The 17,124-nt window shown below is 33.6% G+C and overlaps 1 protein-coding gene and 1 long non-coding RNA gene across 3 annotated transcripts in view; both read left to right on the top strand.

Annotated features, from left to right (window-relative positions):
- Positions 1–1,321: 1,321 nt before the first annotated feature.
- LOC136989112 (uncharacterized) lies at positions 1,322–3,287 on the top strand. The gene is made up of 3 exons (XR_010882858.1): positions 1,322–1,345; positions 2,913–3,002; positions 3,200–3,287. It is a non-coding gene; the product is annotated as an uncharacterized lncRNA (long non-coding RNA).
- Positions 3,288–13,758: 10,471 nt separating this feature from the next.
- Rpe (Ribulose-5-phosphate-3-epimerase) overlaps positions 13,759–17,124 on the top strand; it is a 61,267-nt gene continuing 57,901 nt past the window's right edge. For both annotated transcript variants that reach the window (XM_067287199.1, XM_067287200.1), the window contains exons 1-2: positions 13,759–14,098; positions 14,183–14,290. In XM_067287199.1, the coding sequence (XP_067143300.1) occupies positions 13,856–14,098; positions 14,183–14,290 (351 nt within the window). In that variant the 5' untranslated portion in view covers positions 13,759–13,855. The remainder of the gene's footprint in view (positions 14,099–14,182; positions 14,291–17,124) is intronic.

A 17,124-nucleotide genomic window follows, 5' to 3' on the forward strand; every position in this document is an offset into this window, starting at 1 on the left:
ATCTACAAAACTTTATCATTAACCTTCTACATAATGGATTTCATACAATATTTTAATAATAAATTAACATTTGGTCTCATTATAAATTTAATTTCAATTATGCCATTAAAATTAATACGAAAATTCTTAAATTATTTGTTCAGAAATTTTTTGGACGTGCTTCACGAAGTAACAAAATAACACAAAACTTAGAAGAATCATTAGAAAACACTTAAAATTTCTAATAGAAGAAAATCCCGCAACGAGTGAATAACTTTCCTGGCAAAACATTTAAAATTATGCAGTCACCATATGTTATGAAATTCTCTTAAAGAAAACTCATAAAAGAACTATAATCGCTACTATGGGCGGCTAAGTAAATATTATATTTATCGTAATACTACCGTATTCAAAGGGTTAGTTAATTAGGAACTCTAGGATACCTATTTAATACGGTAGTACTACAATTTAAAAAAAAATTATATTATTAATTATTTAAAATGGCAAAATATTAATTTTGAGAGTAGAGAGGAATTTTATATTTTAAAAAATTGTAAATGCTAATAACGAGTAAAATCTTCATTAAGTCCGATCCCACTCGAGATATGACGCCCCCTCTATCTCCTCATTCCTTTTAATCCCCAAAATTTAAAATCATCAATGCCTTTAATACACAAATCTTCATGTAAAATTTCAGAAATTAAACTCGACAAAAGAAGTTAAACTTCAAAGTGGGTGAACAAAATCGTGCCACATACAGAAGAAAATACAAAGTTTTTTGCGTTTCTTGACGTTTCAAGGTCCCTCAGTCCAAAAATGTAAAAATCTTGAGAGGGGTGGTCATTTTTTGACCGATCGCCACACTTTCCCTTTTCTTATACCTAACAACCGGGAAAGTAAAACTAAATTGAAATGTCAAATTTACAAAGATTTTGATATTTTGTATGACATGTTAAATAGGTTAATGCTTTGCTTCACTTGAATCGAATCTTCAAGATACAAAAAATAGTTTATGAAATTTGTTTATTCACATTCATTTAAATACATTTCATAAAACTGTCAAGTAGTTAAATCTTCAAAATATCAGAAAAGTTATAAATTACTTACATTTTGATGATTATAATTTATTTTTTTATTTTATATTTTTAATCTCGATTCTTAGAAGTTATTTTATGTCATATTTCAAAATTAGTTTAAATCGAAGATAAAATATTGTTTACTCTTTCACAATAGTTCATCGTTCAGGAGAAGCACACCTGTCTTTTGAGAAATTTTATTATGCAACAGCAACTTGTCATGTGATTCATATTGTATATAAATACTTCTCACATTTTCCATCAATTAAATACCTTTCATCTTGCTTCAGGTATGTTTCATTTTATGTAAATATTAATATTATTAATTACTGTTTGTACAAATATTAGTGCATTTTTTAAAAACGTAACCATTATTAAAAATAAATTTTGAAATTTGAAACAATTTACAAGTCTAGTCCACTTGTAAACTTTCAGATTTATTTGAGTAGAACATATACGGAACTCTGCTTAAATCAGAAAGTGTTTTTTGTCTGTGATCGAAGTTTTAAGTAGCGAGTTTTAAAACTAAATTCTCTTTCCTCCGAAGAAATCTCTTCTGCATGTCCTGTAACATCGGCATAAAAAATTTGGTTGCATTCGGACTACTACCTATCTTCCAGCTGTCTGGAAGATATGTACAGTACTTTAAGTAGTCTATTAAATCAACCGCATGATCACTAAACATGCTTTTTTTTGCAAATATGTAAGCTAATGTGATGGATGACTGATCAGATGCACGTTATGCCATGCACGTTATGCCATGCACGTTAAACGCTCGAAACGGACAAAAAGCCTATGCCGCGGAGTTTAGTTTCATTTTCCTAGAAAATACCTAATATATTTTTATACGAGGAACGAGGATGGTTAAACTTCTGTCCAAGATTTGCGATGGAACTGTATGTCCACATTGTCCTTGCTTGTTTTTTCTATATGTATCACTTCCACACGCCGACATTTCTTCACTTTGGCAACGATTCTATTCCTACAGAATAGAAATTCTTGGCTGGAGTCGAAGCAGGATCTTGATCACATTGGAGAGGATCAAAGAACTTGGTTGGAAAATTACGGATCACCTGGTCTGCAGTCCGGATCTCTCACTGTAAGATAATTAGCTGTTTGTCTTTTTGAAGGAAGCCTTGGGAGACAGGAGATCCTTCCGGAACTTTGAAGTCAGAGAGTTCGTCTTGCAATAGGTCCAAATCATCCAAAGATTTGTATTCTGTAGGCATAGCATCGATGCTAAAATAATGGAAGTGTACCTAAAGAAAGAAACATAAATTGCTACTATATAACACACAGTTCCATTGCCATTACTGACATAAGTTGAACAGTCCCCGTATATTAATTTATTGAGATTTTCAAATTCATTGATAAACTTTAACCGAATTACTCAGGTATGAGGGCATCACCAAATTGTGTTTTTTAGAAACAACCTGTACCATCCGTTTGTTCACCATTTGCCCACTTTTCAAACAAAAATTATAGCACAACGAAATTTTGGACAGCTTCACATAACATTACACCTGCATTTTCGTGCTTTGTTCAATTTAGCACAACAGTTTCCCTTACGCTAATGAAATATAAATAATTTTATAAAAGATTTTTCGTAATTATTTTGGTATTATTTGTGAAATATAAATATTAAAGTTTTATATACTGTATCTTATTACAATTTTTACATTTAATGCTACAACAAAAATAAAAGAATTTTATTTATTTATTTATTTTTTTCTATATCCTTTAGCATTTCAATGATAATTTTCTTTCTGTTGGTACTTTCAGATTTCATAATTTGCCTTAAATTTAATTATCGTAATGTAATTTTATTCAATAATTAACATAAAAACTATTTTACAGAACTTTTCTTTGAATTGTTATTTTGAAAAACGAAAACCATGAAAATCGTTGCTGTGCTCTTCTTGTTAGCTTTTGTTTTTTGCACTATGGGTACGTGACAAGAAATAGTTTATCCATAAATTATGATATTTTACTTTTCAAAATAAAATCTAAAATTAATTATAATATAAAAAGTAAAAAAAATATCGTTCGTAAGAATAAAAGATTATTTTAAATAAATATTTTATTTATTTATAAATTTTCAAATTTTAATTTTATCATTCCTGTCGCTGTGATTTACATTGTAGAGATTGCGACTGGCTTTTCGGTTGCCCATTCAATCAAGGAGCATGTCACAAACATTGTCAAAGTATTCGTGCTAGAGGAGGATATTGCGGCGGATTTTTGAAACATAACATGCACATGTTATTACTGTAATAACGGATCGAAAAATGTCTCCAGAATATTGTTTTGGTAGCGTATAAAGCAAAATCGATTATTACAAATATGTATTGAAAATATTGTTTACATACCATTATTACTGATGTATCTTTGATTTGTCTATAAATCTTTCAAATTAAACAATAGATGTGATGATTTACTTCTGTCGTTATTGCGATAGTTAGAAATGAAATATGTTTGTAAAATTCAATTTATATTTCTGTATAATTCATTAATAAGTTGTAGAAAGAAAGAATTAATAATTGAAATAATAAATTTACTTTTCAAAATACACAATTTGTACAATAAAACTTATTTATCTGTGCATGTACATCAGGTAGCCTATCTATTTGTATCTATATGTGAGGCCATAGACACGTTCAAACCCTCACTAAAATTTGCGTTGAAATATTTTTGAAAGAAAAGACAAGAAAAAAGCTAGAAATAATTTTTGCATGAGAAACATGACGCGAACATATAAACAGTAGAAAAATGGAAGTCGCAAAATCAACTATCTCCAGTTGGGATCGAAATAAATATCGATTTTGAACTCTCCCGCGATTTAAGTTGAGATCTCGTTACACTTAGCAACGCTAGACCAACCACTTAGGAAACGAGAACGAGGAAATGCGATCAATCGGAATGGACAATCGGGGACAGAAAATAAAAACTTCGAATTTGACGGATGCGAAGGTTTCTTCCCCGAAAATTCTATGTATGACCAATTGTTGTGTGCCTATCTTCGTCTCCGTCTCCCTTCCTCGGATCGACATATTCCCATCACCGGAACTCGATTGCATCGTCCCAGAGCAGCGTCGAAGGAACTCTCACTCGCGAACCAGGGATAGTCCTTCAATTGAGAATATCTTGGAAAGGAAAGACCCAGAGATTTCCATCGACTTACAACTTCCAAGATCGAGGAAATCTTGTAAGCTCCTTTTTTTGTCAAATAAACGGATTGTTGTAAACGTTGATCTGTCTCAGTGCGATCGCATCCAGATAGGACCATCTCGATTAAATACAGGGGACGCGATAGTCAAGACATACGAAGGGATTTTTCGCAGTTTTTTTACGTTTCATTGTATTTAATTTTTTCTTTAAAATAATTAAATTTAAATAAATTTTTATTAACTAATAATCTATATCTATATATATAAATAAGAATGTTTGGATGTTTGTTCGCCATACACTCCTAGGCCATTTGACCAATTGCTACGAAACGCAGCAATTACATCGTTGTGTTATATACGTTGTATATATACGTTGTATTTACGTTGTGTTCATATAACCAAACGAACTATTATGTTTAATAAAGATTTAATAAGTGTACGTTGCTTAGACAAGTGAAGGATCAAAAACAGAAGAAATTTCGGACCAGATTAATATTTATGAAATAACTTTAAAGAAAACAATGGGTGCTTTTGTTTGTTGGAATGATATTAACATATTGATAAGCCAATCTATGAAAAATTACGGGTCACGAGTTCGGAAATCATAAATGTCTCACGTGTGTAGAAATTTAAGCAAATTCGAAGTATGTTTTTGTCCCAAGTTCCTTTATGTTTTATCCTGGTAATATTGATACAAGCTTTTCTATCAATGAAAATAATTTGTTCCGAGTTCGATACTTCTTCAACTTTACATTAAAATGTTAAATCTGACTATAAAATGTTCATCTTCGAGACAAAGGTTGATGCTTTCTTCTTTAAAGCACTATTAATTAAATTTTTAAAATTTTATATTATTTATGTTTTTCATTTACATACCAGGAGCATTCATTTTGTTGCGAATAGATTCTTAAAAAATTCTGATATCATTCTTATGCTTTTTATAACATGTAGAATTATAAAAAAGATTAAAATTGACATACGGGTTTACAACTATTCCGACGATACAAAAGCACCTATTGTTTTCTTTACAGTTATTTCATAAATATTAATCTGGTCCGAAATTTCTTCTGTTTTTGATCCTTCACTTGTCTAAGCGACGTACACTTATTAAATCTTTATTAAACATAATATTTCGTTTGTTTATATAAACACAAAAAACAACTGAAATATATCTAAAAGACAATTTTAATTAGTAAAAAATTTATTTGAAATTTATATAATTATTAAATAATCGAAAAGTCAATTTTCACCCTAAACGACGTTCGAAACGCTTCAAATCTGAATAAAAACCGAATGTACGACATGCAATGCATTAAGCCTTATTTATTAGAATCGATTTGGCTATTCTTCACCAATAGATAATGGCTCTGAAAAGAGCCGTTTGTTTGCTAGACTACAGGAATCTAGCAATTCTGTTTCCGGTTCTCGATGAAGATTGCCGTTCTATCGACGCCCTGCTTACTTTCTGCTGCCACTACCCCTTCTACGAGATCTTACACTTCCCTTCCTGCCTCTTTTCTTACTCCTCCTCGTTCTTTTTAATTTCGATCGTCTTCTCTTGGCCTTGCCGGCTTTCGATCTTTTCTTAGATGCTCCCTGTATTCGAGTTATTTTGTTTTCTCTACGTTTTCTCAGGATAGCTTTTTGTATCTTTCTGCTGGCGTCGCCGAAGGTGTCCTTAAATCTCCGAAGCATTTCTTCATCGGAAGGAGTCATTTTCTTCAATTCGGGGGCTTTTCTTTCACGACGATCGTTTATAGCGATGTTTTTCTTCTTCGGAGCAGAAGCAGAATGACGGAATTCGACGTTTCGAACGATATTTAAAGAAAAGATTCCGTTCTACGGCAATCGAATTTTTAAATTCAAATTTAAATGCGATTTAAAATTATCATATTCCTAAAATATCATTTTAGCAAAGTTTTTATATCTCCGAATCGATTAAAATTTTTGAAAAAACAACTTTAAAAAGTTCTTTTAAGATATACTCGTGTAATCGGAGCCATATTTATACCGATTTTAACAAGACATATTTTACTCGAAAGACAACTTTATTCTTATTTTGATTACAAATTATGCATTTTTCGGACCGGAAAACCTAACTTTAGACAGGAAAACAAACAGTTTTCATAATTATTATAATCGTATAACAATATGAATTTACATAATATTTTGAACTTGGGCTACTTAATCTTGTATTTACATAGTATTACTTTCCTTCTGTTATATACTATACAGTAGAGCATGAAAACTATGCCGTGGCCAAGGAACTAAGGAACCAATATGGCGACTCTGTAAGGAACATTCATGTCCTGCAGTGGCTTGCCGTGCCATTTGATTGTAAATGTCATCAAATATCACGGCACGCCACTGCTAAAAACGTTTTCATTGAAAAGCACGGATGTTATGTTTAAACTGTTTCGTAAGGATGATGGAATCATCAAATTATCAATAATTTCGACTTCTGGGTAAAGAACTAATGGTTGATTTCTTTACTCTATTTTTATGGTAAACAAGAAAGCGGTTCGTCTTATTTTTAAAAAATTCTCTTCGTAAATAAAGTAGTTGTGAACTTTATTCCAACAACGCTAAATATAAATAAAGTAGCATGTAGGCCCGGCATTGCTCGGACAAAAGTGACGATAGCGAAGATTAAGATTATTACGTTACAGTCCAAAAGAAAAAGAGTAATTTCATCAACAAACTAAATATTTCTAAAGAAAGGTCGAATTTGAAAATCGAATGTTCTAATATTGTTCGATTTTCACGACGTGTTCTGATTATATCGTTCGATTTTCATCGAATATTCTAAAGAAGAAAAGTCGAGAAAAACCGAACTAATCTGTTTAAATTTGAAAATCGAATATATTCTAACATATTACTCTAGCGGCCGGATGGCCGAGCGGTCAAGGTTAGCAGCCTGCCGCCCTGGGGGACCCGGGATCGAATCCGGACGGGTCGAAAAATCCCCAGAAATTTTTCGGGGGGTGGTCCGTCAGGATATGTCGGTCCCCGTCCCTCACCACCCGGCCGCCCCATTGTGGGCCTGGCCGAACCCATAATGGGCTTGCTATAAGAGGCCCTCTTAGTGCCCACTGGCGGAAAGAGTTACAAATAAAAAAAAAAAAAGTGTGCGTTCTCGTGACATACCCTAACTGTGTACCAAATTTCAACTTTCAACTCCTAACCGTTTGGGCTCTGCACTGATTATTATTATTATTATTATTGGGTTAAGTGAGATATACTCGGTTAACACCGGTGGCTGTGTACTATGCCGGACCAAAGTCAAGGCATAGTAACCAAAACAGAAATTAAAGAAGTGTATCAGTGTGTGTGTCTGTATTCAGGAATTTTCTCACAATATGACATGTATTCAATATAGTGGTCTTCTGTAGTGTGATGTATGTGTTTCTATTCAATTGTAATGTGCCCAGGCTTTTGTGTAGTGTGTGTGGTATGACACCTGTAGAGGAGAGAACAACAGGTACAATAAGCACCCTATCCATCCTCCACAGATGCCTTATTTCCTGGGCGAGTTCTGTGTACTTGCTAATTTTTTCAGTGCATGCGTTTTGTATATTGTGAGTGTTTGGAATGGATATGTCTATAATGCATGTGATTTTATTGTTTGTCAATGAGTGTGATGTCTGGTCTATTGGGGTAAATTGTTTTATCTGTGATTATGGCTCTGTCGTAGTACATTTTGTGCGTGTTGTTTTCCAATACTGTCTGTGGAATGTATTTGTAGTATGGTTCGTGGATGTCTACTAATTTGTGTTTCTTTGCAAGCTCTTGGTGTATTAATTATATTTTCTACTTGATTATGTCTGTGTAAATAATCTGTCTGTGCCAAGAGCTTGCAACCAGAAGTGATGTGTTGTATAGTTTCTGGCATAATGTGACATTTTCTGCATGTGTCATTTGTGAGTGTTGCATCTTTGAGTATGTGTTTTCTGTAGTCGAGCTAACCAGCTGTTTGACGCAGTTTTGTCAACAAAATCCTGGGCCAGATCATAAGGATGCCTGCCATGGAGTGCCTTTCTAGCCCACGATTGCTTAATCGTGTCTATGCTTTTTATATGTTGTGTTGTGTCCATATGATGTGAGTGCAAGTTTAATGGTGTGTTATTTGAGTCTGCTAGAGTTACTGCTTTATGTAATTGTGATGTTTCTTGTTTTTTGTAGAAAAACTCTCGCAGTGACTGTATTTGTTTGTAGTGAATGTTAACTATGTCAATCAGGCCACGTCCGCCATCTTTACGTGGAAGGGTTAATCTTTCTGTGGCAGATTTAGGATGATGTTGTTTATGCTTAGTAAGTGTTGTTCTTGTTTTCCTTTGGAGTTGCTCAAGATCTGTGTGAGTCCAATGTATAACTCCAAAAGGATATGTAAGTACTGGAATGACATATGTGTTTATTGCTTTAACTGTATGTTTTGCATTTAACTCTGTTCTGAGAATAGCATTTAACCTACTTTGGTATTCTTTAATTAATCTTTGCTTTATTTGTGTATGTTCTGTTAGTTTGGCCTGTTGGAATCCTAAATACTTGTAGAACTCGCCCTCTTCCATGGATTCAATAACGTATTATTATTATTATTATTTTTACTATCAACTCGTCTCGATTATATATATAGATTATAACTCCACAATGAAGCAATTAAAACTTTGAGACATAATTTATCTATTTGAGAGATTTTTATAATTATTTTATTAATTTATTATATTATATAACTAGCAGGTAAGCCCTGCGTTGCCCGGACAAAGAATAAGAACATTAAGATTAGAGATGTTGTGGCCGTCGTATTCAGCCCAAAACGTGAATGGCGGACGGCCGAACTCCGCCATCTGGTAATTCTAGATGGTCAATAATGGCATTCGCTATGGCGAGTAGAAGATCGGTGAAACTTGTTTTTTTTTTTTTTTTTTTTTTTTTGTGTGTGTGTGTGTATTTGGGGTTAAAATTATTATTTTTTTTAAATTAAAATAATGATTATTTAAGCATTTACGAATAAGATTGTAAAGAAACAGACGATTTTAATCCAGAAATTATTTAATTATTCAATTTTTTGCAAGTGATGCGAAGTGCCTGTAGAATTTACATATATTTGTCTTCATAGTAGCTTATCTTAAGGTAGGTTTGTTCTTCCACGGCGTCTTCTACCATCAACAGTGTAATATGTTTGTAAATTTTCTAAAAATTAATTTTCCGATCTGCTTTCGAATTTGCATAAGTCACTATTTCCCTCAACAAAAGTATGAGGTAGTCCTATTGTCCGATCGTACGGTAGGAGAGACAACGCTAATTAAAAAGAATTGTTTAGTGTTATTAAACATCCTTTAAATACTTTAAAATAGTTTAATTTGTTTATTTACCTTCGCTGGTAACCCTCGATGTTAATTAAATGTATCTGCCATTTTTTCTACAAATTTTCCGTGAGTCAATTCGTACGTTTCTATATTCAACGGTTGACTCAACGGTGAGGAGAAAATGTTTCTAAATGGACCGTTGAGTTCTCCGTTGAGATTAGTGAAGGTCCTAGAATATATTTAGGACTTTGGAGATTAGTGACGTCAGCGCTGTTTCACCGTTGAGCTCAACGGTCTCAACGACCTGAAAGACCTTTGAGTATTCAACGAACTAAAATATGGCGGCTTCCACGAAAAAATAAATTTCGCTTATAGAAACTATTCCTTCGCTCTTGCTGTGGATGCTGTAATAGCGGACAGATTAATGAACAATCTGTATAGCCTATAATAAAACATGTGATGGCACGATTATGTTGGATAATTTGGTCAATACTGAAATATTAAGATTTTTTTTTCATTTGTCCAAAATTGATTACGACCGATATTTGACCCTCTAAGTCTTCCTAATAATATAAATATTCAAGAAATTAATTAAAATTATTAAAGAAAGACCAAGTATACTAGAAAATGATACAGATAAGGATTCATTTGAATAAAAGGATTTATTCGAATAATGGTTACGCGAGTTACTTTAATTATTTAGCAAAACAGTCGCAATCGTTGCCTTCTCCTTAATTAAGTCGGCCATCATGAAAAGTGCCCTTTCAACGGAAACGTTTCTTTTTTTCTACAAAACGTGACGTCAGATCGTTCAACGGAGGGACTCAACGGAAAATTCACTGTTGAGTCAACCGTTGAATATAGAAACGTAAGGTATATAAACTGTATTGACAAAATGTATGCATGTTTAGTTTCATAACAAATACATAATAATAAATTTTAAAAAACTTCAAAACTGTGTTCTCGCTTTTTCGTTTGCAAATCGGTCAATCACTTTCTCCAAATGAAGTTGACAAGCTATTGTTTTTTCAATTGATATAGTAGTCAGAGCTAAGACGTTGTGACACGCTGCTTCTTAAATAAGTTTTGATTAATTTTAGTTTTGAAAAACTTCGTTCTGCTGTCGCTTTCGTCGCCGGTAAAGTTAAAAACAAAAAAAAAAAAAAAAAAATGAGGCATGCTGCAATAATGTCTGAGAAGCTACTTGAGGTTGCGGTGTGAATTAAAAGTAGTTCGGCAACTAGTTGGCGTATAGAAATAATTTCTTTTATCTGAGTATAAAAACGCATTTTAGATCGAAGAAGTTGAGGTCCAAAACAAGGCGAAATGTCGGAGGGATATACCGATTGTAACAATTCTGATCTTTTCGGAATATTTTTATCAGATGACGCGACAAAATATGCAAGTGATAATCACTTAAAAAGTGTACATAATTCTTGAACGGAATCAAATCTAATAGTGAATTGATTGATTATTAAATTCAAAATAAATTTACAAATGTTTTTACAAGTTTTTATTTCGCCCTTTCTAACTTGGCGCCCTCGTGATTCGTGCGCCTGGAGCAGTTTGTTCCAATTGCTCCACGGTAGCTACGCCTCTGCTTCTAACTCTTCTATTATATAATATTGTGGTATTTGATTTCTATAACTACAAAGGATATCTTACATAATGGTTTATCGCACTGAGTGACCAATCTAACACATTTAAAAATTCTTTAAATTGCTCGCCGGTAACCTCGTATTATGTAATTTTCCTATTCGATTTGAAAAAAGTAGTCTATAAATTCCAACTGTCGTCTCTCCATCTTTGTCCTTCTTTAATCTGGAGAACGGAGTTAGATAGATAAAAGTCGAAACCAGATATGGAAAACGTAAGAGCAGGAGGCTCGGATTAACTGTATACGAACTTTCGGTTTTCACCGGAAATCACGTTATTTTAATTCAAATGTTTTCCCGAACGGAGCTAGGTAGAAAACCGGCAGAACTCTATTGCTAACAAGAAAAGTATGATGGGTAGAGGCAAGACACCACTAAAAATTGAGAACATCGTGACGAAAAGTTGCAGTCCGGCATTTTGACGGTGTCACAATAAATAATCGCTTGTTAGTACTGTACAGTACATATTAGTTTGGTTTATTTGGTTACGGCGGCAACGCGATACGCGAGCGATCTGCCTAGGAGAATGCATCCCAGGCAAGTGCTATATGGTACCTGTCGCAGTAATTATATAGCACAAAATAGACGCGTTATATCATTTCTTCAGTAATTAAGGGAATATAATATATATACAGGTAGGCCTCCTTTTTTTTTTTTTTTTTTTTTTTTTAACTCTTTCCGCCCTGTGGGCACTAAGAGGGCCTCTTTTAGTAGGCCCATTATGGGTTCGGCCAGGCCCACAATGGGGCAACCGGGTGGTGAGGGACGGGGCCCGACATATCCGAACGGACCACCCCCCGAAAAATTCCTGGGGATTATTCGACTCGTTCGGATTCGATCCCGGGTCCCCCAGAGCGGTAGGCTGCCACCTTTACCGCTCGGCCATCCGGCCGTCAGGTAGGCCTCCTACAACGCGGTAGATACGTTTCTTGAAAAAACCGCGTTGTGAGAAATCGCGTTATAGGAGACACCAACTTAATACAAAAACTGGGATTCAGTTCTAAAAAGAGAAAAACTGTCTTTTATGGTGTAACATTTTCACCATTTTTTAAATTTATGTACATAAAAAGCTTAAATAAAATTCAACATCATATAAAAACTAAAAAGTTTATGATTTCAAGTCAAAATCAAAAATAAACATAATGTTATGCTCAAATTCAGTTCTCATCGTCACTTATTATAGTCGTTCGAGAATGTTTGACTGGCCTTATTTCAAGATCTGAGCTTGTTTCATTAAGTTCCACTGCACTTATGTGATCCGTTGCGATTTTTCTGTTATGTGAAAGATAATTCGTTTATAAATACCCTAAACCGCGTTGTAAGAAAATTTCTGCGTTTTTTCAGCCGCGTTGGAGCGAAAACGCGTTATAAAGGTACCGCGTTGTAGGAGGCTTACCTGTATTTAATCAATACTACGCTGTTATTTAAATATTTTATTTGTATTTATAACATATCTCAATACGAATGTAGACCATTTTAACTCCGCCCTATGAGCACTAAGAGGGCCTCACTTGCAAGCCCATTATGGGTTCGGCCAGACCTACAATGGGGCGGCCAGGTGGTGAGGGACGGGGCCCGACATATCCGGATGGACCATTTCCCGAAAAATTCCTGGGGATTTTTCGACCCGTCCGGATTCGATCCCAATAACTCAAAGTGGTAGGCTGCTACCTAGACCGCTCGGTCATCCGTCCACCAATATAGGTTAGTAAGAATACATAACATGTTATACAGAATATTAAAACAATGTAGAACATCAAAACATTAATGAACCTGAAGCAGTTCTCGATAGAAATACGAAAACGTTTGTTTGAGCAAGTTAATATTTTTGTTTTACTGGAAATAGAAAGGTTTTAAAAGACATATTAAAACAATAAAAACGCATATACGATTTTAAAAATTCAAGTGTTTAATCTAATTTTTTCAAAATTTTTATTGTAGCCCTGTTAAAAATTGATCTAAAGAATTGAAGTCATGATCAAAATTTTCAGCTAATATAACTCTTTACATTGTGGTGAATAAGAGAGCTTTTTACTCAAATTCATCGTGGATTCGGTCATGCACACAATGGGATTGTCGGGTAGTGAGGGACGGGACCTTACATAATCAGAACAAACCATTCACAATAGTTTCTGGTTTGCTCGATCCCGAGTTCGCAAGAGGTATAGATTATTATCTTAACCTCCTCCTCATCCAGCCATAATAGTCGATTGTCTAACATATCGAACTTTTGTGGAAGTTACATGGATTATTCTTACATACTACATAAAATAAACACAAGTTTAGTATATTCATATGTGTTTATAAAAAACTTATATTGTATATATATACTTTAGCCCACGAGATAACATATCTGTTATCTAGTATGACAGATATATTATTTACATTATACATAAATGAAGCGATGTATGCATAATGCGTGCAATTGTAATATAATTTAGAAATCAATTGACGTGTTTAGCATTCGAAAAAGTTTAAAAATAGCATGCAGCTAAGTAAGCAATCCAATAGCATATGCCATTTCACACGAAACGGACTATGCTATTGGTTTGCTTACTTAGCTGCTTATCACCAATTAAGACGATAGGTTGATAATTTTAAAATCTCTCGACTAAGTTATTAGTTGCGTAATTTTAAGAATAGAGTTGGCAACTTTATCGTCAATTTCTAAGATGGCGGCTACCGGTGGAGTAGTGTGTAAAGTTGGTCCTTCGATTCTGAATGCGGATTTATCAGAGATTTACGCCGAATCTCAACGTATGTTAGAAAGTGGAGCAGATTATCTACATTTAGATGTTATGGATGGACATTTTGTACCTAATATTACCTTTGGGCATCCTGTTGTTAAATGTTTACGTAGAAAAATTCCAAACGCGTTTTTCGACTTGCATATGATGGTAGCCAATCCTCAGCAAGTTAGTTATAATCACCTTTTTCGAAATATATAACTAAATATATTCTGAAGGGTTTTTCTTTATAAAAATATATTTTATTTTTAGTGGATAGAACCCATGGCAGATGCTGGTGCTAGCCAATATACTTTTCATTTAGAAGCCACAGAAGAACCATTAGAATTAATTAGAAAAATTAAAGAAGCTGGTATGAAGGTAAATATTAAAATATATTCATTATTAATATATATATATATATATATATAGCTGGTAAAGTATATTAAAACTGGTAAAATTGCAGCTCTGGGCCCTTAGTTTAGAGTTTTTTGTGCTACAACTCCTAACGTGTCACGTGGTATCATCTCACACTCTGACCAAGGCCAGTTGATCGCTTCGCTAGTAAGGCCGTCCACCAATTCTCTCCGTCTATTGTACTGAGCGTATAGACGCTAGTTGATATTTTCTCCGCTTGTGGCGCTGACAATTGGTGACCATCCATGGTCAGCGTTTCAGTATAGAGGAGTTTGGAGACGTGTTGCGTTAAGTATTTTTCTCATTAATGCAGGATGAAAACTTTTGACAATCAAGAAATGAGCTGCTTCAAACGATGTTCCCTAGTTCGTGAAAAAAGCATGGGAATGCTTTCGAAAAAAGCGAAATAATAATACAGTATTTTTCACACCTTTATTTTTATAAGACGTTTTTAGGAAGAAGTAATAACAGAGTATTATTGGCATGGAAAATACAAACTTTTTCACACTAATACTATTTTATGATCTCTTTTCGATTCTTAAAGATACCAGTAGTTAATCGTTAATTTAAAAATTTTTTTTTTACTCGAAAATACGCAAACTTATCAAAACTAGATTACCTATAGTGTCTACTATAAAAAATTTCACATTTTCGGACCATATATGATAATTTATTAAAATGCTGTGTATTAAATCTGTTATAAAATTATTACTTTTGTTAATTAAGACTCTAAGAATAAATATCGATATAACCTTTCGAAAAAATTTGCTTATTTTTTTGGCAAAAATAAGCACATTTTTTAGATTAGTAAAAAAATTTCGAAAAATTTTTGCGGAAATATGGTGATATTGAAGGTAAGAATTTATTATAATTAATATTGGAGAAGTACGTAGAATTGTGAACAAAAGCAACATATATTGTTTTAAAGTTCAAATTAAAAGTATAGCTATGGTAAAAGTAACATTGCTTCAGTTTACATTTCTAATATAAATAAAATTCTTTATAGAAAAAACAGAAGTTTATTACATAAAAATAATTAGTTTATTAAATAAAGTGTACTGTTTTTAAATGAATTTTACAAACTGCAGAAAACAGAAGTGTACTTAGCTTCCTCCTCATCAGAAATTTACAATATGAATTAGACTTAATATTTACATTTAATTACATTAGACTTTTAATATTTTTCTAGAAGTGGGCTTATGATACAGTCTGAGAACTTTTTCCACAGTTTGACTTAATTGTCCAGTCCAATTGGTTAGTAAAGGGCTAACAAACTTTGTTACTATAATATTGCACATGCGATTATTGTGATTTGAATGTGCACCATCAGTGTTAGCCTTACACCACAGTGCAGGACAGTTTTTCAAGTATGGCAAAATGACCTTTATCAGCTTAACTTTCAAACTAGCCTGACAAGATTTGTGTATGTCATTACATCATCAAAAAAATCTGTAAGAATTCTAATCACTCCCACTAACGCTGGTCTCGGATAACGAAGCTGTCCTCTATCTTGGTTTGATATTAAGCCAAAAAGAGCTCCATTACTTGCAGGATGGTTTCAAGGCACTCATAGCATGCAATCTTCTCTTCAAGAACTCTAATTAAGTAACCACTGATAACTGCCAGAGAAGCATTTTCAATTGTACAGGGAACACTGCAGTCTTGTGTAACAGATTGCAATTTTTGCAAAATAGACAGTGAAGAATCATGCAATTTACAGACTTTATCTTCAACATTATAATTGGTTTCTGTCATAACAGGTAACAACTTTGAGGAGAAAGAAGAGCATGGTGCATTTCCATTCTGTGCAGCCTGTAAGATACCAACTTTTAAAATCATTTGTGTTGTAAGAGATGCTGATCGTGCATCTAATTTGTCATTTCCTCCATTAAACTGACGAATGCAGCTAAAGAATGACTCAATTGGATCACTGTTAAATCTCTCGTCAAAACATATCTGAATTTGACGGTATTCAGCAAGTACTTTACAACATCAACTGTGCTGAGTGTTGTCAGATAGAGAGCTACACAATGAATGTATTTTTATCTATATACCAAGCTGCTGTTGAAGAGAAAGTCCCGTCAACTGTGTATAACTCACGAATAAATATAACAATATACAAGTATAACTATATATAATTATCACAATTTCATAAAATAGCTATACCTGCACACAAAAGTACAAAACGACCAATTCACTGAACGCGTGAGTCTCACCGTTAACTAGCGCCAAAATCTTTCGCAACGGCGAAAAATGGAAACAGTGTGAATACGGCAATTTTTCTTACAGCGGACGGCCTTACTAGCGAAGCGATCAACTGGCCTTGCTCTGACATTGATAGTCTCGAGTTATGACTCGTGCTTTCCCATCTCATTATGTGAGTTCCTACTCATTTTGAGTTGAGCATGTGAGATCTCTACATGAAAGTGAAAATGGCTGACGGATATGCTATTCTGATTGCAATCGAAGCATTAGAAAGAGCTGAAAGATGTTGTTTACGAAGGCAAAGAATTTTTTGACCACGAGTAGATGCCTTCTCTTTTGTATTTCTTTTCATGTCAAGCCAGCACTAATAAAAAAATTTTAATTCATAATTGATAAAATTATATAGCAAATGTTTTTAAAAATAAAAAGAAGTATCTAATTTATCGAAAAAGAGAATATATAACACATGCAAGCAAGGGGAGATCTGGACTGACATATACCATAAACCCTGCTTTCAGCCCATTATCATTCCACGCCAATATGTCGATTCCAAGCACATCAAGTTGGCATCTTTCAGGGCGTGGATTAAACGT

The sequence above is a fragment of the Centruroides vittatus genome, unplaced genomic scaffold, assembly GCF_030686945.1.
Source record: "Centruroides vittatus isolate TY-2023 unplaced genomic scaffold, ASM3068694v2 scaffold_435, whole genome shotgun sequence".
Classification (NCBI taxonomy): Eukaryota; Metazoa; Arthropoda; class Arachnida; order Scorpiones; family Buthidae; genus Centruroides; species Centruroides vittatus.